This window comes from Quercus robur, chromosome 4 (genome assembly GCF_932294415.1).
Source record: "Quercus robur chromosome 4, dhQueRobu3.1, whole genome shotgun sequence".
In the NCBI taxonomy this organism is placed as follows: Eukaryota; Viridiplantae; Streptophyta; class Magnoliopsida; order Fagales; family Fagaceae; genus Quercus; species Quercus robur.
Window position 1 is genome coordinate 44,498,490 of NC_065537.1, and position 23,255 is coordinate 44,521,744.

Consider the following 23,255-nt stretch of genomic DNA (forward strand, 5'->3'; position numbering starts at 1 on the left):
TTATTTATAATTTTATCGCATGATTTTGTTTCTTTCCAATGCTAAATATTTTACAAGAAAGATTAATGTTAATTGTTAAAGAAATAGATCATTACACAAAACCATACCCTTGAACTCAACTCTGGAAACATGTGTTGCTGTCTTTGTCCTTGTATAGAGACACAAAACCCTCCATGCTCTTTCAAAAAAATTCAAACCCTAACCTTTTGATTTGTGTTATATTATGTTTTGGTTGTAAAAGTTGTTTTCTAACGGAAAAGCCAAAGGTGGGTAACGGATGAGTAACGGATTGAAATTCAGGTGGGCAAAGTGTAAAATTTTAAACCACGGGTAGACAAAATGAAAATGGGCCAAACCACAAGTGAGTTTGCTGTAATAATCCCTAGTATATATTAATATTGATTACTATTTTTTAGATTAATTTTTTACTTTTAATCTTGTCTTTTAATTTTGCCTCCCCTTGACCTAAATTCTGGGCTCTACCACTACCTAAAGGTATTGGTTTAAGAAATATTTTATAGTAAAAAAAAAAGTTGATTATTTTGATATTTTTTTATTTTATTTTATTTCCCATAAAAGTAGTGTGGGGCCCGAAATCTGAGGTCCCAGCCCATTTTGTGTTAAGGGCCCAAGGCCCAGTCCGAGAAGCCTTGTCGCCGAGGACACGCAATGAAAGCTCCTTGAAGGCCCAAGGATGTGGCCGAGGACGACCTTGCGTCCAACATCTCATAAAAACGCCTGAAGAAAAGGACAAACTCAGTACAAGAGCGGTACAAAGGAGAAAGCTGCCAACACCGTAATGTGGAGCCCAGCGCCTGACAAGCCCATACTCCACACCATGCTACCCAGCTTTTCCCAACCACTCTGACGTATGGATTGATAGGACGAGTAATTACCCCAAATAAGGAAAAAATGACACGTAGATGGAGAACGGGAAGTAAATAGTAGTATAAAAGGGAAAGAGAGCAAAAGGGAGAGATCCTACGAAAAAAAGGAGGAAGAATGGAGAAAATGTGACGTTCCTCGGACTAATTCCGAGGAGTCAAACCTTTCAAACTACATCGATGTAAGGCTTAGCTATACAGGCCAAACCTACCTTTGTGTAAGTACTCATGAAATCAGGATCGGACCGTTACCCGGTGATCAAGGGCAGGCCTTTCCAAACCCACTTTCTACAAATCATATTGTTCGGGTCCTTTACATACGAGTCCAACATCATCCTTGGGTCGTTAAAAATCGTGCCCCTACAAGTTGTATCAAATTTTTTCTAAAATAGTCTATTAACAAATATTCTAAGGATATTCGATAACCAAACCCATAAATTAATACACTTATATGTATTATTCAATATTTTTTTAAAGATTTTATTTGTTGGGAAAGAAATACAAAAAAATAAAAGTTTTGTTTTACATGATAAAATAGGAAAAAATTTATCTTTAAACTAGTTTAGAAAGAAATCCTTAAACTCTTCATATATCTCTTTATTAAATATGAATTTTGAAAATCTAACTGTTAGTTTTATGTTCTTAATATATAAATTATACATTATTTACTATTCAATCAATAAACTTACTTTTTAAACATATTTTAAACCACAAAAACTTTAAATTTAAACATTTAATTTGATGACATAATTATTGATCCGTAATTTTTTTAAATTTTATAAATATGAAAGATTTAATAAAAACATGCAATATAACAATTAGATTTTTAAAATTTATTTCAATAACATACTTACCTAAAATAGAATTTTTTTTAAATAACAATAAATATTAAAAAAATTAGTTAATTGTCATGTTTCAAAATAATTTTGAAAATAATATCTCGAGTATCTAAAACTCGAGTTCCATCTTGGAACTCGAGTTTTTAAGTCTCGATTTGTAAGAAGAATGAGAAAAAAAATTGAGCTGAAAATCGAGTTTTAAAAACTCGATTTCCATAAATTGCAAAAAACGCCGCTATATGGCTTTAAAACGTCACTATAGGGTTAAAAAAACGCCACTATAGGGCTCCATAAACCTGGTACTTACAAAATTTTTTGCAGAAAAACGCCGCTATAGGGCTTTAAAACGTCACTGTAAGGCTTAAAAATGCCACTATAGGTGAAATTTTTTGCATAAAACTCGAGTCTTAAAGACTCGAGATCTATGTGGCATTTTCCCACTCGCAACGCGAGTCTTTAGCACTCGAGTTCTAATATGGATCTCGAGTTTTAAAAACTCGAGATGCTACTTTTCTTAATTCTTTCAAACCGTTCCTAACTTACTATTTTTAACGGCGGAAGGCTTCTGATTTGCACAATACCTCCCTAAAATAAAAGCTTGATAAAAAATCCTTTAGTTTCGGCCCAGCCCATTTTTGACTCTGATGACCCGTTTGCCACTAGCCCATCTTTATTTCTAGGAAAGGGGAGAGAACACTGCCGTACCATCTGACCACCACGCCACGCCGCCGAGCTTCGTGCCATCCACCACGCCTCACCGCAGAGCTTGCCGTACCATCCACCACGCTACACCACGCCGCCGATCTCTCACCGTGTGAGATATTTCTTTTCATTTGTTTTCCGGTGGTTTTTTTTTTTTTTTTTTGCCGTGGGTTTTATTGTTGTGGGTATTGGTTGATTTTCATGGGTTGTGGTGGTGGCTTTTAATGTTATTGCCGGTAGGTTGTGAGGTTCAGGTTTATCTAGAGGGATTGGAGGTTCAGATTCAGGTGGATTTCTTTCTTGCTTTGTTATTGGCTTTGTTGTGGTGACAGTTTTGGGTTATGGATGGTTGTGGTGGTGTGATTTGATGGTGGATTCGGCAGTGGGTGGGTTCAGATGGGGTTTTTTTTTTTGGGTGTTTATGTGGTTTCTGATGCGGTCGTTTTGGTGTCTTTGATGGTGGGTTGTGGGGGTGATGGATGGTGTTGACCGGTGAGGTGGGATGTGGGGCGGTGGGGTGGTGGGCTTTAAAACACGGGTGCGTTTTTGGATTCGGGTGTGGGTACGGGACTCAGCAATTTTTGAAAAAGTAGGTAACAAGTGCGGGGATTAAAAAATTTCTAAAAATGCTTTTATTTATATTTTTAATATATTGCTAAATATATTTTTTCATATTATATAAACATATACCAAATTTAAGAGTAATAGTAAATAATAACTAAAATATGATGTTTATAAATTAAATAAAACACATAAGTTTGAAACTAAAACATTGCATGATGTTCAGAAATAAGAATACAACTCAGAAGTGTGAAACTAAAACAAAATAAAAGATAATCAACAAAATAATCAAAGAGTATCATCATCAAGATCAATAGCTTCACTTCGAATTAGTTTGATACTTGAGTTGAATGAGCTTGAGATTGAAAAACTAAGATTAAAAGCTTTAATTAGTTTGATACCTACGTTGAAAGTGGGTCGGTAAGGTAAGGTAAGGTAAGGTAAGGTGAGGTGAGGTGAGCTTGAGACTTGGGACTTGAGGTGAGCTTGAGATTGAGAGTCATGCAAAGAATAGGAGAGTGAGATATTGTGTCTTAGGGAGTGACTGAGTGCATCTGTGAGAGAGGGGAGATGGAGAGTAGAGAGCTGAGAGGGGACTGGGGAGCACAGAGAGTGAGAGAGAGCTGAAAATTGAAGAATGAATTGGGTTGAGAACTGAGATAGTTTAGGGTTTTGTTATTAAGTTCAAACGGTGTGTTTTACACCCTTTTTTTTTGAATTTCGGCCTAAATCGGCTGGTTTGGCGCCAGTACGGCCTGAATCGGTGTGTTTCGGCGGTTTCGGCCGGTATGGACTGATTTGGCCTGAGTCGGCGCAAATTGGCGCCAAGTCGGCGTGTATCGGGAAATGAAAAAAAAAAAATTGGACACGGCACCGACATGCAGGTAGCAGCGTCGGATGCGGGTGCGGCGCGCATTTTGCCGTGTCCGTGCATCATAGGTTGTGGGTTTTTTATTTTGTATTTTTATATACTGTTGGTTTTTTTAATATTTGTATATATTATTTTAATGTATAGAATTGAAGAATAGAAGATGTGATGAATAGTATATTGTAAAATGATGTGGTAAAATAATAAAGTAAATTTTTTGATGTGTTAAAATGGCATAATTTTGCAAAGTAGGTTATAATGATAATAAATCATTAGCTTCCTTCATCAATCATTTTCCACTTCCTTTTTTCCCAGCGAAAATTCTTTTTCCTACCTATTCAAATTTCAATCCCATCACCTGGGTCTTCACAACCAAATGCGAATCAATCCATTGGATTCAAATTCACACAAATCCTAGATCTCGCATTGCACAACAACAATGGCTCAGATCTTTGAGTACTTTGTGGTATGTGGAATCGGTCCAGAGATTCGAACCCTAGACAATATCAAAGGGTTCCATGGAACAGAAGTGATGTACCTTCCTTCTTTGCTCGATCAGTACCCTCCGCCTAACCACACTCTCTACCCTCCTCCACCGCCTCAGCTCCCCACCGTAAGTGTTATCGTTACTGCCACAGTTTTCTGATTTTGCTTTTCGTGTTTTGAGTTCAATTTTATTGTGCTTTTTCAATGCTGAGAAATTTGAGTTGTTTCGGGAAAATGTGCTTTCTGGCAGGTTGTTCTACCGGCTGGTGTGGAGTTTTACTCATCGGGCTTTGATTCCAATGATCCTTCAACTTTTCCAAAAACCTATCCGATCGTTTTAACTGGTGCGTTTGAACTAAGTGCAAATCTTATTCATTTATTTATTAGAACTTATTTAAACCTTATTTATATGAATTTTAGATTCTAGAATGTGTAATTTATGCTTGATGTGCATTTTATATTTTTTGGAATTGTAAGACCCCATATTTGTAATTAGCATAGCTAAGAAACCAGGACAATGCGATCCTATTAGTCAAGAGTCATGTAGTTCAATTGGTAGCTCCTGATGTTTCTAAATGGGACGATCAAGGTTCGAATCCCCCCCTTGTTGTAACTATTTTAAAAAGAAGAAGAAGAAGGCAATGTAATCCGATTAGCTGTGTGCATGAGTTCCATGGTTTGCTTTGCTTTAGCCATATTTCTTAGCGGATAATGGGCTATAATGCTTGTTCTCTCTCTTTTATTTTATTTTTGGTTAGTTACACGCATCCTGTGGATTTTGAACTTGTCACCTCACCTTCCACTAATAATTGTAGAAGGAGGAAGTGCAATTTAAGCTAGAGCTATCAAGCCTATTCTAATGAAAATAGTTGTTTTGGCACGGTTTATTTGCCCTCTATGCAGTACCTTTCCCCTTTTTGCTAAGTCTTTCATTAGGGGACTTTCTTTTGTGTCTTTCCTCACATTTACTTCACATCCATTACTAAATTTCCCAATTCCCTGTCTTTCTTCACCATCATTTTTCCTGTGTCTTTTTTGCTAGTGAGAAGTGCTCGTTCCAATACTTCTTTTGGCCCATGTATGTTTGAGTTGAGATCCAAAGTTGTAATGGCTTTGAACTTCTTTGAGTTGATAGGTTATTACTCTCCCTAGACAAATTTTTCTTGTTTCCCGTGAGTGTTGTTTAATCTTGTTAGACTTATTTTTCTTTCAGCCATAAATAACATAGAGCTCCAGCAATTATAGTTGCTGGAGCCTAGGCCCTAGAGTTAAATATTAGGAGCAACTCTCTGTAGTTGTGCAAATGGTTATATTTGTAATTTTTTTTGAAGTATAACATTGTTTCTAGTAACTATGTCTGTCCTGCTTGACAACTTAGATCATTAGAAACTCAAGTAACTTCCCACCCAATGCAAGTTGGCCTTGCCATTGACTTTATAAGCATTATTTTCTAGCCATCTGGTAGTGCAAGTTTGTATATCCCTCATACACTATGCCAAGCTTAGAATTCGATTGTTGATGTAGGACTTGTGTAGATGGCCTTTTGTTTGTTGCTATATTTGTGCATATCCTGCATATAATCTATTTATGCCGCAATTTTTTTTTTTTCCTCTGAAGAAGGATGATAAACGACGAGTGGGCTTTCAATGTGGTGGGTATGATTTGCGATGTGGAAGATGGTGATGGATTTGTACCGGCCTGATTTTTATTTTCTGGTCGAAAACCCTTCTTTTTTTTCCCCCTCTCTCATATCCGGTTGTACCCAGACCTTGTCCTAGCTGTACCCTTATAAAAAACTATTTATTCTTGCCCGGGTAAGCATTAGAGATAGTTGTACTCATATCCGACTTGTACCCGTGTCTAACATAGGTACTTTGCCATTTTTGGTGCATATGTGCATCTTAGATTTTCATTGCCCCAAAGCACATAAGGATTAGACGAATATGTGGCAAATCTCAACAAATGCCTTGCAAAACAACCTAGTGTCATCTTCAACTAACATATGCGAGATACCCATCTTTTTTGTGAAACCTCTTCTCACTTTGAACCCATTCACTCCCACCCTTCACGGTCCGCGCTAGTATGGCACTAATTGCTTCCATGACTAAGATAAAAGGGTATTGGAGATTAGAGATAATGGACCCCCTTGTCTCAACGCCCTTGAGTTGCCCAATAGAGAACTGTTAACTGATATTGAAAAATGCACAATAGACACATAGAAGGCTATTGACTTCCTTCACCTCTCCCCAAAATCATAATGATCTAACATATACAATATTTACATGATCATATGCCTTCTCAATATGCAGTTTACATGATCTGTGGTGTGGGGGGCTTTCGTGAAAGAATAACTTCTAGAACTTTAGGTATTGTTTGTAATAGGGATGCTTTAGTGGCTGAGCTTTTATCTTTCAGGGATGAGTCATGAAATGTTTAAAAGCTGATTTTAAATGGTGACTACTGTTTGGTGTTATCATGGTTTAGTATAATTTTTTATTTTTATTTTTTTAAATTTTATTTATATTTATCCATTTGAGTTAAATTTATTGTATTTGTTTATTAAACTGTGAATATTTTGTGTAAATTCTTTTTTATTATTGTATGTTATTAAGACTTATCATGAAATTGTTATTTATATTTTTATTTGTCTAAACTTGCTGCAGAGGGAGATGGATCAAAAATTTACGTTAGTTGCATTGCTTTTCGAGATCCAGTCAATGAAGATATTGCCGAAGCTTACCATATACAAGCAAATTCTTTTGCTGACAAATGTATTTGTATTGTTTCACGGTCGCCCAGTTTCCATGTTCTTAGAAGTGCACTTGAGGAACTATTTACACTTTGCTTTTCCCCAAATGGAAGTAGGTATGTGTCCTTCAGTGCTAAAATCTTGGTTGTGTTTTACAGTTGGCATTTAAGTGGGATCTAGATGTTTTATCTACAACTTTGTTTCTCTAGATGATATATATACATAGAAGGGTTGGGTTTAAGTTATATGTGGTGCAGCTCTTTATGATGGGGGACCATGGTAGTAACCATTAAAGACCTATAAAAAGCATTCCAAAGTCAATTCTAACACCCAAGTGTTAATTTGGCACATGACACCTCTCCCTTTAGGTTTGTGGATGAATGACAATTCCTCTTGAGGTTTGGCATAATCAACTGATTCACCATTACACTAGAACATATAACGCTAATCCATAGTAAATACCTTTTTTTTTTTTTTTTTTTTTTTTTTTTTTTTTTTTTTTTTCTGTAAATTGTCAATCGATAGACTTTTCCCCAAGATAGCAGTCCATACAAAGAAAGCCACTGGAGAAGGGAACTTAATCATTTATATATATTATGAATTTAAGTTAGAAAATTTGGAAATTGTAAAATGAAACTCTATGGTATTCTTTTCCAGTGTATTTAATGCTCTTAGCTTTGCAATAATTTCAGCAAGCCATTGTGGGATGTAATAGCACATATGGTGTCCAATGTACCTTTGCCTACCCCTGGAAGGGATCGAGTTTTGTTTGCGATAGATAACTGCCTGCTTTCTGTGGAGGCCCCACCCAAGGATGGTCTCGCCCATGCTGATGTATGATCCTCTAGTTCTTTCTGGTTCTTTAGCTATTTGGGGCTTCCTTTTGCCGATAGTGTGATTCAGCAGTTGTTGAAAAATAACCTTTTTATTTGTTAATCATCCTTTATTTCATGGATGCAGATATCATTTCAGCCACTGGTACAGTGCTTGGATGTTGACAACTTAATTAAACTTTTTACAGCAGTGTTGCTTGAAAGGAGAATTTTGCTACGATCAAACAAGTACCACTCTTTACTTAAGACATTTGATCTTGTTTCTAGTAAAAGCTAAGTTGTAATTATTCTTTTTTTATCCAATGCTGCTTTTGTTGATGGCAATAAGCTGTTGCCTCTGCTGTCATACGGTTTTGTTCAGTTCACAAGTGATTTATGGATGATACCTGTGATTAATATGAAACTAATATTCTGCAGTAGTTTATTTTTATTTTATTATTTTTAAATTTGGGCGGGGTTTGGAAAAATGTAGAACATTATGGGCTGATCACGTTGGTCCTGGATTTAAAATATTTTTTATTGGTAAGTTGCACATGCACTTGATTGGTTTTGATGAAATTGCCCTCCATATTGCTCTTACAATGGGTGAAGAAGTGCCATTGGAGTTAGAACTCGTATGGAGAAGATGTCTACAAAATGAATTTAGGGGAAATCTAAGGCCAGCTAAAAGGTAAGACGTATATACTCCTAAACCAGAAGAAGGGGAACAACACCATTCACCTTCCATGGGTAGACGAGGGTTGAACTCCCTAGGGATTTGGTATCTATCTACAAGGGTTTTCAATTTGAGGGTGTCTAAGGTGGACGCTACCTTGGGGGCACAGCTATAGATCACGTCTTTTTCCTCCTCTTCTTGAGGGCTAGGTGGTCCTTTGGACGAGCTAGTCCCAGCTCCAGAGGCCATCTTGCGTAGCATCTCCTGGAATTCCTCTAAAGGAATACCAGGAACCCCAGATAAATAGTCCTTGTCTAAGGAACTACTACCATAGATCGTGCTACCCTCACCACTCTCATAACTCCCAGAAGAAACGTCTTGGTACTCCTCTATCTCTCTCTCTAGACTATTACTAGATGAAGACATGACTAAAATAAAGAAAGATTAAGACGAAAACCTAAAAAGGAAGAGGAAATACCTGACAGAACTAAGACGAGAGCTAGATGAGGCCTTTGGATGAGATGGTAGAGGGGAGATTATGAGAAAGGTGAAGGGCAAGAAAGAGAATGTATCTATTTATAGGGCCCAGAAATGGGGTCAATGAAGCGACACCAGCCATTTAGAAGAAGACGCGTTGCGGTCCCTTTGGAAAACGCAATCGACGTTACAGGTCAACCAACAAAGTCGTGACACATAGCCCAGATTCAAAAAAAAAAAAAAAAAAAAATTTTTTTTGGGGTCAAAACCACAAAGATGCGCATTAAATCTCAATTATGTCTTTGGACGACCATTGGACGAGGGGGCAATTGATGGGATAGTGAAAATTACATCTCATTTTCGTTCATAAGCCTTGAGCTAAATGTTCAAATAAATCGTCTATGAGCAAAAGGGTCGTCCATGGGCAAAGCACAAGGACAATCACATAACACTTGAGAAATCTTCAGGTGTAGACTTATTCATGTGTGTGGAGGATTCGAGCTACAATCTTGGAGCGGTTACCAAACCCAAGTCCGTCGCCACAAATTCCTTATTAGTACTTCAATTCCACCAGCGGTTGTAACTCCTATAACTGTTGAGGAAGTTATGTTTGGACTCACTTATATCCTCGAATCTTGGGGAAGTTACTAAGCCAATAACCGCTCCAAAGTTCTCTATATAAGGACCGGTTTGAATCAAATCAAGGGAAGTGCATTCTGAGATTTTACTCCTTAATAAAGTTGGAACTCTATTCATGTGAGAAACTAACTTAGTCATCGGAGGGTATTTGGCCGGTCCATTCCGGTCCCCTTTATCTTTCTTTTCAATTTTAGGAAATGGTACATGCATACAAGTACAATCCAGTTTTCCATTTTGGCATGTATTGATAAGATTGACTAAATGCATTTAGATCATCAGCTTTTCCTTGATATCTTGTAAAAATAGTGTGAATTGCCATATGCGTTTAGTTATCCATTATGAATGCATTCATTTGAAGAGCAAGGGGTTTGCCTGTTAGGTTATATTGCCTGTCTGTGCTTGAAGATACCAATATGTAGTGGCAATACAACTTATCAATTACAAACTATAGAGTATTTATAATACAATTTTGGTGTACGCCATATTTTGTTGAATATTTTCTTTTGTCCATGTTTGTTTAACATGGTTAATCAATATATGCTTGAATATTTTCTTTTGTCCATGTTTGTTTAACATGGTTAATCAATATATGCAAGCGAATGATGGTTTTACCAATTAATATTTTCATTCATGTGGTACATTTGGTGGGAGTGAAATGCTAGAAGCTTCAAGGGATGTGAACTCTCGATCTTAAGTTGTTTTTCTTTAAATCGTTGTTAGATTGGTAGCTAGCTTTGGGTCCTTTTCCTTTACTTATCTCTTAGATAGGGTGGATCATTGTACCTTGAAAGCTTGATTGTGTGCCCTCAGTAAACTTCCTGTATACTTGGGTTCTTTTTTTATTAATTAATAAAGTTTTGTTACTTATTAAAAAAAAAAAATCATGTTTTCAGGTATTCTACTCTTTTTCTTGCCCCCTAAAAAGTATGTTATGCTTGTGTATCCTTGTGTTTGAATCATAGCAGCTATTTGTGCAGTATAGAATTAATGTCTATTTTGATTATAATTGTTTCTCATCACCTAATAAAGCACAGTTTTATGTCCAAATTGTATAATATTTTGTACTTAGCTTGACCAATTTCATTAATAATACATTAGATTGTTGTTATCATACCTGTGTCAATAAGTTGTCCTCCTGTCTTTGCCAGGTACTCACTTTTAACTCTTGTATCAGAGGCCATTTGTCATTTAATTTATCCATTTCGGTGGCAGGTAAGGTTTCATATTTTGAAGTCAACTTCTCTTTTGTTGGATTAGGAAACAATGTTTCCCTTACATATGCCTTGCAGATTTCTGCAATTCTGCCAGCATCATTTTTATTTTTTATTTTTTATGGTATATTATTGATGGAAATGGCAGTTTTAACCTGTTATTCAGTTAATACAAGATAATCACATAACATACTGATACCTTTTTTGTGATTTTTATAAAGATTCTCATCTAATCTTGGTATGTTTGTTGTGCTGAAGCATGTCTACATTCCGTTACTATTTTTCAGTGGAGTCGACTATATTGATGCTCCTACGCCGTATATGATGGGCCTCCATTCAGGTGTTGATACATCTGGTTTGGCAATGGATGGCGTAAGTTGTTATATATAAACTTCAGTGTTTAATTTACCCTTGTGATTTCTTATTCATTACCATTTTCTGGTTTTTATCACTTGGTGTTCTACTTGAAGGTGGCAGTATTTCTTCCCCTCCCCACTCCCCTCCCAAGAAACAGCCCACTTAATTTCGCTGCAGTAGGCAACACTTATTTAATCTCTCATTGGACTTATGGATTGTACATGATAAGTCAAAGAAAAAGAAAGATTTCACTTAAGTTCTTTCACTACTTTCCAAATAAGTTGTGCCATTGGGTAAACTGCAAGTACCCTTTTGAAGTTTCATCTATATGAATATCCTGCAAACAATAACTTCTCATATTAAGTGTTATTGATTTAATGGTCTATTTTGTCATATCTTAAAAGAACTTCCATAGTGTAGGTATTGCAACCTTAGGATAAGCAGAAAAAGAGGATTGAGACGCTAACAATTTACTAATTATCTCAAAAGCTTAAACTAATAGGAAATGGTGAATTTAATTTCATAACCGTAATTCTAACACTCCTTCTTATGTGAGGGCCCAAACTCCTCCTTAATAAGTGGAGCGTAACATGTGTGATTTTTAACATTTTAAATGGGAGGTAGAATGGAGTCAGGGATCAAACTCAAGCCCCCTTCCTCTAATACTATGATAAATTACTGATTGTCCCAAAAATTTAAGTTATTAGGAAATGGTAAATTACCGATTCTAACACGCTAAGAATTTGTGTTTTTTTTTTTTTTTTTTTTGATTGGTAGATAATGGGGAGGGAGAGTGGGGTTCAAACATATAGATGTTGGTCTAGTTCCAAATTCCAACTTCCAAAATTTGAAGCGTTTTGTAGTAGTTCATTACTTCAATCTCTGCCCTTGGTTCTCTAGTTTAGTTGGTGGAGAGTGTTATTATTTTGTCAATCCATTCTCTAGATAGATGAGGGTCAATGACAAGTGTCTTTCTATATCCTTCAGCCTCTTTTTTGGCAATTATACGCCCTGACATATGCTTTCAGACTATAGTTTGTTAATCCATGTTTTTTATTTTTCAAACTAGTCATTGTGCATGCAAATGTGTGTGCAAAATGATAAATAAAAAAAGAAAAACACACACACGCATATATATATATATATATATATATATAAGATAATAACATTATAAAATAAAATAGAGAAGGGAAAAAAATTTTAAACGGAGAGAGGCCTTTTTTGGGGGGGGGGGGGGGTGAGTTGGTCTAAAAGGTATTGTTCTCTTGTTTTAAGAACCTTTACCTATTTCAGTTTCTGCTTTGGTGTTTTCTATTTCTGTTTCCTTTTTGGGTTTACATGCAGTTTTGGTCTTGCATGAGGGGGACAGTTGTTACTGTCTTTTTGTGTGTTTTATATACTCCTATACCATTTTGTTGGTCCGTTATAGGGGTTCCCATTTTTCAAGGAAGCACACATTTCAATGTATGAATTACCACAACTAGCTCTCATAAGTGATCTATACTACCCGTTTTGGTATAACATTTCAAAATTTCCTATAAGGAGTTGTTTAAGAAATTGATGACGGAAGCATGAAGACAATTTTATTTTAATCTAGTTTTGTCTAATCTTAGAAGTCAATTGTGTTTTACTATTGGTCCATTGAATGTTATTCTAGGTCTTGCCAAGAGCATTGTAACTCAATTGGCACGTCTTGGTGTTTTCAAATGAGATATCTAGGGTTCAAATCCCTCCTCCCCTAACTATTGAATTATTGAAATGAATGTTATTCTAGGTCTTATTATCTAATTAGGTTAATAGTTTTTATTATTATTTAATTTCATTAAGTCAAGTGCGAGTTTTTTGTAATTCAAAAATTGGTCTTTGACCCAAGTCAATTAGGATTAGAGTTTTGTTCTAGTAGTCTATATAAGTGCACCATTGTACTCCAATGGAAATGAGTTTGCTTGATTAATAAAATTTTCTATTGAAAATTTTCTAATGGATTGGTGCCAATTCAAAGTACAAGTATATTTTAGCACACTTTTAGCAAAAAGTTTTCAACAAAAAGCTAGATAAGTTGTTCCCAAACGGACACTATATTACTGACTTGTGTTTGATGGATTAAATTTTTGGGACTGGTGGTTTCTAGTATTACCTAGGATAGCTTTCGCAATTGTTAGTGAGGCATTGCTAAACAACATAATATGTGAGTTCTTGCTTAATATTTTTCTTGTTAGAATATTTTTTTCTTCATTACTATGAATGAAGATATTATCTATTGCTGCTCATGGTCTTTTGTTGGTTGAACTTGACATACTGTTATATGTTTCCCTTTATAGGTGGTTGTGGTAGACCTTGAGTATAATCGTATTACTACAACAGAGGACATTCCCCCTATTCCAGGGCCAGAATTAAGCTCTTTGCGTGGTGAAATCATGAAGTTATTGTATCCCAATGTTGTGGGTCTAGATCAGATGAAGGCTGATTTTTGCAATTTATCTGAGCAAACTATATGGGGCAACAAGCCTTGGGGAGAGGATCATGACCTTCAACTTAGGTGATACTGGGACGTCATGTGAAATATTTATGAAGTACTCTTGCTTTCCTAGAGCCAATTCAGTTTACTGCATTTAAATAAATATACTGTTTTGGATGGCTTTTGCATTCCTGTCTTTAGAAAATTATGATATGTGGTACACTTCAATTCTAGAGGGTGCTTTGTGTCCTAGTTTTCAACGGAACATGATTTAAAGTTTTTCATGCTTATTTATTCAGCAGAGGAAAGGGAGATTGTGTAACAATTACCTTAATAGAGTCACCATATTCCTGTTTTGGATCTATGCCTGCCACCAAAATTCTAGCTTGATGGTTGTTCTTGAAGCCTAACTCTAGTTTAGGAGGCTGTCAAGTTACTCATTTCTATTCCTGGTTTAACTCTTAATTCTTCCAACACTATTTTGTGGTTGAAGTGGTAAATTTCTTGACAATTCTACTGTCTGAGCAAGTAGAGAATATGTATTTTCTAATGTTAAACTATCAATCTTATGTACACATGCAGCTATGTTGCATAAGGCTAAACCTCACCATTTGCATTTTTAAGATATGATCTATATGAGAATTGGATTGTTGCATGTTTTTATATATTGGATCCATTGCTCTATAGGCTTAGTGATTGTTAGCAGATGATACGGGAACTCCGCAGTTAGCATTAATTTCTTGGATATTATATTAAATGTATGCTTTATTGATTCTTGACTCAGTTCCCAATCTCAAACACTTGTCTGTTTGTTCTCACTTGTGAGTCAATGTTTTTGTTTTGTACTTGTCTACTTATTAAAAGAATTATTTGATTTTTCTTTTTTGATATTCCTATTTGAGTATGAGTGGATCTTCTAGGCAACTTGCATGTGCGCACTAGATATTCTGAATCTACAAACTGATCCATAGTGTGAGTTCTAAAGCAATGCCTTTTGTGGTTGAATTTTACATTATAAAACTCTCTAAGTAGTTTGTCTTTTTTTAGATCTATTATGCTTACTTTTCATTTTAACGTTACTAAGTATGCTTATCTTGTATGACCAGTGATGCTTTAATATGCCAATGTGAATTGCTTGATCATGTAAAAGCCTGCATTACTATGTGAAAAATCTGATTTTATATTCTGTGAATGTTTATGTGCAGGCTAATATTCCTTAAGTTCTTTGCTTCACTTTTAAGTGGCTACCGTAATTTCATTGTATGAACTTTTATCTTATATCTTTTAATATGGATTTAGTTTTTAATCATTCATAGTCATTTCCCTTTTTTTTTTTTTTTTTTTTTTTTTTTTTTTTTTTTTCTCTGGGGAGTAAAATTATCTCTTTCAGGAAAATTCAGCAAACAATGCCTTCAACACTCAAGCATTTCTAAAGAAGCGCTCTCGGTCAACCAACCAACCACCTGAGCCCATGGTGATGTTATGTCATTCCACTCATCTTTATATTACATTTTCCAACTCATTTCATTGCTTTTTTTTTTTTTTTTTTGGTTAATTATGAATGATGTTAAAAATTACTACTGTTATTATCATCATCATCATTATTTTTGGACTTTGTATAAATGACGTGAATTTTCTCTTTTGATTTGAAATTATTCCTCATTCCACTTTAAAATTTAGTGCCCTTGACTGTACTTTTCTCTTTGTTGGTTTTTACAGATAGCACAGTTTCTAGACTCGCATGGTTTCTTGGATTATCTGGAGAGAGGTCTGGGTTCTGGTGAAAATAATAATAACAATCTCCTTGACAAGTTACAAGATGCAATTGGAAGGGGTCAGAATCCTACTTCAATACTTCCCTCATCTTTGGTAGAGCCCGAGATTATAACAATATCAGATCCTGATGTAGGAATATCAGGTATATTTGATGTTTCTCTTTTTTGAGATTGCCAGTTATATACATCAATTATAAAAAGATAAAGATATTTCAAATTGGAGATTAGTGCCTCATTGCTTGTTTTGGTGCATTTGGTGTGAAAGGAATGCTAGAAACTTTGAGGGTTGTGAATGTTCTTTGCTGGAGATTAAGTCTTTTTTCTTAAACACTCTCTTTGAATGGAGTGTGGTCTTTTCTCATTTTTCTTGTTCTTCCTTTTCTTTTTTTCTTGACCGTTGTTCTTTTGTTTCTTGATTTGTGCCCCCATAGTAGATCCCCAATGTACTTGGTTTGGCAATCTTTTTATTATTAATAATATTTCCACGTTATTCATCAACAAAAAAAAAAAAAAAATTCATTTTTTTCATTTTCTTTGGTTCTCCAGGATCAGGTGCCAAATATACTTATGACAGGTTTCCTTCAAACATTAGAACAGAGGAGCAAGAGGAAAAGAGGAGGCAGATTCTTGCAGCAGCAAGTGGAGCTTTTGATATCTCTGAAAAGCATACTCCTAGGTATATATTTATTTGTGACAACTTTAAAATGTTCTGTTGGTTCCAGTGTTGTATACTTATTGTCATGCCTGTTAGAGAGTTAGTGCACCCCTCATTTTGTCTTTCTTTTTATCAGTTCACCTTCTATGATAGTGGGTAAGGATTCCAAAGCAGGAAGTCTCAGTCCAATGGAGAGGGCTGTAAGTTCTTTACACCATAACCAAGATGCCCTGATTGTTTTTTCTGTTTGAACTTTCGAATTGTCTTGAACTAAACTGACTATTTATTTATTTATTATTTCAGGCAGAAAGGGAACTCATGGTTTTGGACATAAAAGTTAAGCTGCAGGTGAGATCTTTTTATCATTTTGTTTTGTCTACTTTGTCATGTTTCTCTATATAGTTTGACAAATCCACATTTTCAGTAGCATTTATATTGGAGATTTTCCATGGGTTGCATACCCAGACTTGAGTTAATTTCATATGTTACTGGTACTTTGAATTCACTGTGTGTATTGATTGATAAACATGCAGCAATTGTTGGTTGATGCTCAGAATTAAACATATTTTTATCCCATAAGCGTTTAATCGCTAACTTGCCCAGTTATCTTATTTCTGAACTTGACACTTACTGTTTAAAATGTTCATATGCTGGGCTTTGAAAGTCAACCTTTCTCGGTCATAATGGTATTGCTCATTTTCACCAGTGTAAATGAGATTTTACATCTAGCTTTGAGCTGCTAGTTGTTCTATTTGTTAAATTTATAATGAGGATTTAATATCATGCATGTTTAGATATCTAATAATGGGGGAGCATTGACTAGCTAATGATGCTTGACTCTTGAAGCAAGATGAATATAAGTTGGATTATGCTATCCCTCCCACTATCATTTTGTTTTGATCACCACCACTCATGCAGTCCCAGGTCCCATCCTTTATCTCTCTTGCACTGGCCCCACTCCCCACTGCCTCATGCTCATAATATCGAACCATTGGTGCTGATCATATCTTATCCCTTTTTTTTTCAATTATTATTATTTTTCTTTTTGAAGAATCCGCTGCCGCACATTCGTCTGGGGGCTTGCCACCTTGATGGTGTGGGTGGGTCATTTGAATCACCATCCACATGTCAAACCCCAAAGACCACTGGCCTTGACCCATGGCAAACCCTAGCAGGCATCAACGTCTCATGTTTCCAAACCTGGACCTGAACTTCACAAGCCCACATCCTCAAATTTACAGAATGAATCTCCACTCCACAACGTACGTCATGAAACCTGCCGTCTTTATTTTATTTTATGAGTAACGAAAGTTTGTTAATAAAAAGAAGAGAATACCCAGGTACACGGTGTCCTTGAGTAGCAGTACATCAATCTCTCAAATTACAATGCTCTAACATATCAAATAAATTAGAACAGGGAAGAGAGTTAAAAGCAGTATTCCAATCCAGAAAAGGGTGAAGAAGAGATTTAATCTTGAGTATGGACAATTCATTTCCCTCAAAGCATCTCACATTCCGTTCCCACCAAAGACACCACAAGGCAATGCGGCACAACACTTCAGAAAACTATATTTCGATGTTTGCCCAAAGGACCTTGCCAAGCTGAGAATAAATCAGTGACACTCTATGGCATAACCCATAGAAGACCAAACAAATTCCACACCATTGTCCATAACTCAAAAGCTACGGGATAATGAAGAAAAAGATGATCCACCAACTCCCCACTTCTTTTGCACATATAGCACCAATCCACAACATTAACAACTTTATTCCATAAGTTGCAATGGTCAAAATTTTTCCTAAGGTTGTAGTCCAAGAAAAGAAAGTTACCCTAGGAGGAATCTTTGAACACCATACAGGATTCCATTGAAAAAGAATGCTAGGAGTCAAGGAAAGGGAGAAATAGTACTCACGCACCTTACAACCCTTAGTCTTTGCTGACTTCCAACAAAGTTTGTCATGTCCCTCACCTGTATGTGACATAGAATATATTAGGTCCATAAAGACAGTCAAAGGTTCCAACTCCCAATCTTGGATTGCTGTAGAAAAAAGAATATCCCAATGCTGCATCTGGTTAGGAAAATGCACGACTTTTGCTATAGAAGACACCTTATTATGACTAATGCTATAGGGTTAGTTTGGATTGAGGGGGAGGGGTAGTAAAGTAGAGTTGGTTGGAAATTGGTGCCTCCCTCAAACTAACCAATAAAGTTCCAGGAAGGTTTCTTGAAGGGTACAATCACCACACTGCAGATCATGCCAAAATTTTACTCTATTACGAACCCCTACATCAAATTGGATGAATTTAGAGAAAGTAGGCCAACCTTGTCTTATGGTTCTCTAAAGACTTAACACCATTGGGTTCCAACACTCTTTTGTACACCAGCCATCTATTGTACACCAGCCATATGGACAAATAACCCAAAACTTCTGTTGAAACCCACTATAAATTTCATTTAAAGCAAGCAACAACTTCAAAACACCACTAAATCCACACCCACACTACCAATCATAGCCAATCCATGAATCCTCAGAAGATCTCACCAGTCAGCCACAACAAATCCCAACAGTGCACCACCACCTTGATGGTCTGCCTATTAGAATGTATGTAATATGTTCAATTGTGAGAGAGAGAGAGAGAGAGAGAGAGAGAGAGAGAGAGCAGGGGTGGCGGCAGTTCAAAAGATAAGGGGATTAAGGTTTTACTATTATGCATATATAGCTTTAATACGTATTTTATTATGTTTATAAAAATTTAAAAACATAGAGGGTGGTGCAATTTAGAAGGGACGAAGACCTTTTCGTTTTGAGAATATGTGGCTTCAGGTGGAAGGTTTTGTGGGGAAGGTGGAAGATTGGTGGGATTCTTATCAATTCCAAGGTACACCTAGCTATAGAATGGCTATGAAATTAAAAGCCCTGAAGGTAGACTTGAAGAAGAGGAACGAATTGGAGTTTGGAAATGTGGTTGTAAAAAAAATACAACTTTGGAGTGATTTGAACGCTTCGGATGCAAAAGAGGAAGCAATAGTTTTATCAGAAGAGGAGAAGTTAGAGAAGGCAAGGCTTCAAACAAAATTTAAAAAAATCAGTCTTTTGGAAGAGATTAGTTGGAGGCAAAAATCAAGAATGCTCTACTTGAAGGAGGGGGATAGCAACACAAAGTTCTTTCATCAGATGGGTAACTCACATGGAAGGAACAATGCAATTACTAATCTCAAGGTTGATGGGGTCCTGACTTCTGATCAAAAAAGTATAGAGGATTGTATTATTCAGTTTTATAAAAATTTATTTACGGAACATAGAGTTTATCACCCACATCCGGATGTGTTGAATTTTCCTAAAATCTTTGATGACAAGGCTGGCTGGTTGGTGAGGCCTTTTGATGAAGCAGAAGTTTTTGGGGTAGTTAAAGATTTTGAGGGGGATAAAGCTCCTGGCCTAGATGGTTTTCCTATGGCATTTTTCCAAACTTGCTGGGATGTTATCAAAGCAGATCTCATGGAGATTTTTCAGGTTTTTTTTTTTTTTTTTTAGAGAGGTCAGTTCGAGAAAAGTTTAAATGCAACCTTTTTCTCCTTGATTCCCAAAAAGTCAGATGCAGTAGAGGTGAAAGATTTTTGACCTATTAGTTTGATTTTTGGGGGGGGGGGGGGGGGGGGTTTAGAAAATTATCGCTAAAGTATGGGCTAATAGGTTGAAAGAGGTGATTGAGGATGTTATTTCGGATTCTCAAAATGCCTTCATTAAAAATAGGTAGATTCTAGACTCATGTCTCATTGCAAATGAGTGTTTGTACAGTAGGCTGAGATTAGGAGTTCTAGGGGTGTTGTGCAAGTTGGATGTAGAGAAGGCTTATGATCATATGTGAAATGGGGTTTTCTAATGTATATGCTTGAGCGGTTTGGTTTCCCAAAAAATGGAGAAAATAGTTTTATTACTGTATTTCCATAGTTAAATTTTCAGTTTTGATTAATGGAGCTCCATGTGGTTTTTTTGAGAATTATAGAGGCTTACAACAAGGTGACCCTTTGTCTTCATTGTTATTTTTTGTTGTTATGGAGGCAGTTAGCAAAATGATGGATAAGGTAGTGACGGAAGGTCGATTTTCTGGATTTAGTGTGGGTACCTCCATAGGTAATCACTTACAGGTAACTCATCTTCTCTTTGCAGATGATACACATTGGTTACGTGCAATGCTAATATTGACTAGATGTTGTTTTTGCGCCTAATTTTGTCATGGCTTGAGAATGTATCAGGATTGAAAATTAATTTGGATAAGTCTAAACTAGTTCCTGTGGGAGTGGTTCCAAATGTTGAGATGCTAGTAGATGTATTAGGTTGTAAGCGGGGCTCACTTCCTATGAAATATTTAGGCCTTCCATTAGGTGCAAAATGGAAAGATAGAGCAGTTTGGAATCCCATCATTGAGAAGATGGAAAGGAGGTTAGTGGGATGGGAAAAATTGTATCTATCCAAAGGGGGGAGACTTACTCTCATAAAAAGTACTTTATCCAATTTACCTACTTATCTCCTCTCCCTTTTCCCAATTTCGGTAGATACCGTATAGAACAACTTCAATGAAATTTTCTTTGGGGTGGTCTGGGAGATGACTCTAAATGTCACTTGGTGAATTGGTCCAAGGTATGCTCTCCTATCTAGTCTGGGGGTCTATCAATTCGAAATTTGAGATTCTTTAATGAAGCGCTATTGGGAAAATGGTTGTGGAGATTTGATCATGAGAGAGAAGTTTTATGAAGAAGGGTTATAAGGGTTAAATATGGAGTTGAGGAGGGAGATTGGTGCTCTAATTCTGATCCAAGCACCTATGGGGTGAATTTATGGAAAACTATTAGTAGTGGTTGGTCTACTTTTTCTTCCTATATTTAGTTTCAGATTGGAGATGGGACTAGAGTGAAATTTTGGCATGATGTTTGGTGTGGGGATAATCATTTGAGTATGTGTTTTCCAGATTTATTCAGAATCAGTAATGATAAGGAGGCTTATGTGGCTGATCTCATGCAGTTTCCTAATGGGGTTCTTTCTATGAAGCACGGGTGCGTTTCTGGATTCGGGTGTGGGTGCGGGACTCGGCAATTTTTGAAAAAGTAAGGTGCGGGTGCAACGGGGTGCGGTGATTAAAAAATTATTAAAAATATTTATATTTTCTATATATTTTTACTATTAAAATATTCTTAAAAAACACATTACTATGCCTTGATTCACAAAACAAAGAAAAAAGAAGACAAGAAACACAAAACAAAAAAGAAAACACAAAAGAAGCAACAAATATTCAGAATAAAATTGAGGAAGGACAGATTTAGGATGTTTGGGCCTCATTCAAAGCCGATTTTGGCTGTTCCGGCATGATTCAAGGCTGATTTCGACCTGTTTCGGTCATTTTAGTCCGTTTCGATTGCCGGCCGGTACGACCTGATTCGATGCGAATTGATGCTGAGTTAGTGCAGATAAAGCGGGGTCGGCATGAATCTGTGGAAAAAAAAAAAAAAAAAAAAAAGCTTAGACGCAGCACTGACGTGCGGGCAGCCGCGTCGGACACCACACCCTACGTTGGGCCACATCGGACTCCGGTGCGGCACCCTCCCAGCCGCGTCCGTGCTTCATAGTGTTCTTTGTTGGGACTTGGAATTCTTGCGAGAAATTCATGAAAGGAAATCGGATTCTTTGTATGTTTTTTGGGATGTTATATATGGACTATGGAGTCTCTTTGAGTGTTATTGGTGAGAAAAAGATGTGTTGGACACCTGCTAATAGCAAGGGTTTTGAGATAAGCAGTTATTATCAGGCTTTGTTGGGTGTATGTACTTAGTCCTTCCCTTGGAGAAGTATTTGGAAGCAGAAGGTTCCTTCTAGAGTCGCGTTTTTTGTTTGGATTGTAGCTTTAGGAACTATCTTGACTATTGATAATTTACATAAGAAGAAGGTGTTAATTCTAGATTGGTGTTATATGTGCAAGAGGAATGGAGAATTGGTAGACCATCTTTTACTACATTGTCCTATTGTTTATGAGTTGTGGTTTATGGTGTTCACCTTGTTTGGTATCTATTGGGCGATGCCGAAGACTATGGTTAAGCTCCTTGCATGCTGGCAAGGAAATTTTGGTCATCATCATAATGGTGTTATTTGGATGGTTGTCCCTCATTGTTTGGTGTGGTGCATTTGGCGGGAGAGAAACAACCAGTGTTTTGAAATTCTGAAAGGACTATAACTGATTTAAAAATTTTCTTCTTTAAAACTCTATTGGATTGGATGTCTATCATAGGAAGTCATTCTATTTTTTCGGTCTATGAATTGATGGATGCTTGTAATTTATGTATTTGATTATTTTGTTCCCTTGTTGTATACTTCTTGTATGCTTGGGCGACTCATTATTATGTCATTGAATAAAATTTTCTTTACTTATCAAAAAAAAAAAAAAAAACGTATTTCAAATTGCTGCCCCATCCCTTTGTCAGGTTGGGAATCCATGGGGTGGATACAAATTGCTGTCCCTACTCCCTACAACCATATAATAAATGGATAGGTTTTAAGGAAATGAACTTCCTCTGATTTTTTTGAGATGATATCCAGCTTCATGATTCCCTCCCCTCTCCCCCTTTCAAATAATTTTTCTGGTAAACAAGCAGAACCTTTGAATTTTTTTTCCCATTTTTACTTTGCTTTTCTGTATGAATGTGTGTGCACCCATGTGTTACAAGTGATCTAAGTGAAACCAATTGAATACATGGGTCTGAAAGAAATGTGACAAACTACATTGCTAATGTGAAGTATTTATACTGCTAGTCTAGTTCGTCTACATAGGCATAAAATGCATATTAATTCCTTTCTATTTAAGTTAAATGATATATTTTGGTGGAATTTTAGCTATTGTTGTTTTCATTGTCCTTCACACTTCTTGTTTTAAGTATTGTGGTTTTCTTTAAATAGGGTTTGTGGCTTCGTCTTCTGAAATTGGGAGCAACTGAAGACCCTCTTGCGTCTTTTGAATATGGCACAATTCTTGGTATGCATCTAGTAGAGTTCTACTCTCTCATTGACATTTTTAGGAAAAAATTTTACTTCTATCACTCACTAATTCAATCTGC

The 23,255-nt window shown here is 36.2% G+C and overlaps 1 protein-coding gene across 2 annotated transcripts in view; it reads left to right on the top strand.

Annotated features, from left to right (window-relative positions):
• The first annotated feature begins 2,338 nt into the window (after positions 1-2,338).
• The window catches only part of LOC126722109 (DENN domain and WD repeat-containing protein SCD1-like), a 42,329-nt gene continuing 21,412 nt past the window's right edge, over positions 2,339-23,255 (top strand). Inside the window, exons 1-16 of one of the 2 annotated variants that reach the window (XM_050425258.1) lie at positions 2,339-2,537; positions 4,170-4,467; positions 4,591-4,684; positions 7,004-7,205; positions 7,782-7,923; positions 8,050-8,150; positions 10,842-10,905; positions 11,163-11,276; positions 13,583-13,800; positions 14,925-14,979; positions 15,110-15,193; positions 15,439-15,637; positions 16,041-16,170; positions 16,286-16,349; positions 16,453-16,497; positions 23,098-23,173. In XM_050425258.1, the coding sequence (XP_050281215.1) occupies positions 4,294-4,467; positions 4,591-4,684; positions 7,004-7,205; positions 7,782-7,923; positions 8,050-8,150; positions 10,842-10,905; positions 11,163-11,276; positions 13,583-13,800; positions 14,925-14,979; positions 15,110-15,193; positions 15,439-15,637; positions 16,041-16,170; positions 16,286-16,349; positions 16,453-16,497; positions 23,098-23,173 (1,762 nt within the window). In that variant the 5' untranslated portion in view covers positions 2,339-2,537; positions 4,170-4,293. The remainder of the gene's footprint in view (positions 2,538-4,169; positions 4,468-4,590; positions 4,685-7,003; positions 7,206-7,781; positions 7,924-8,049; positions 8,151-10,841; positions 10,906-11,162; positions 11,277-13,582; positions 13,801-14,924; positions 14,980-15,109; positions 15,194-15,438; positions 15,638-16,040; positions 16,171-16,285; positions 16,350-16,452; positions 16,498-23,097; positions 23,174-23,255) is intronic. The other variant, XM_050425257.1, reaches the window with a different exon arrangement.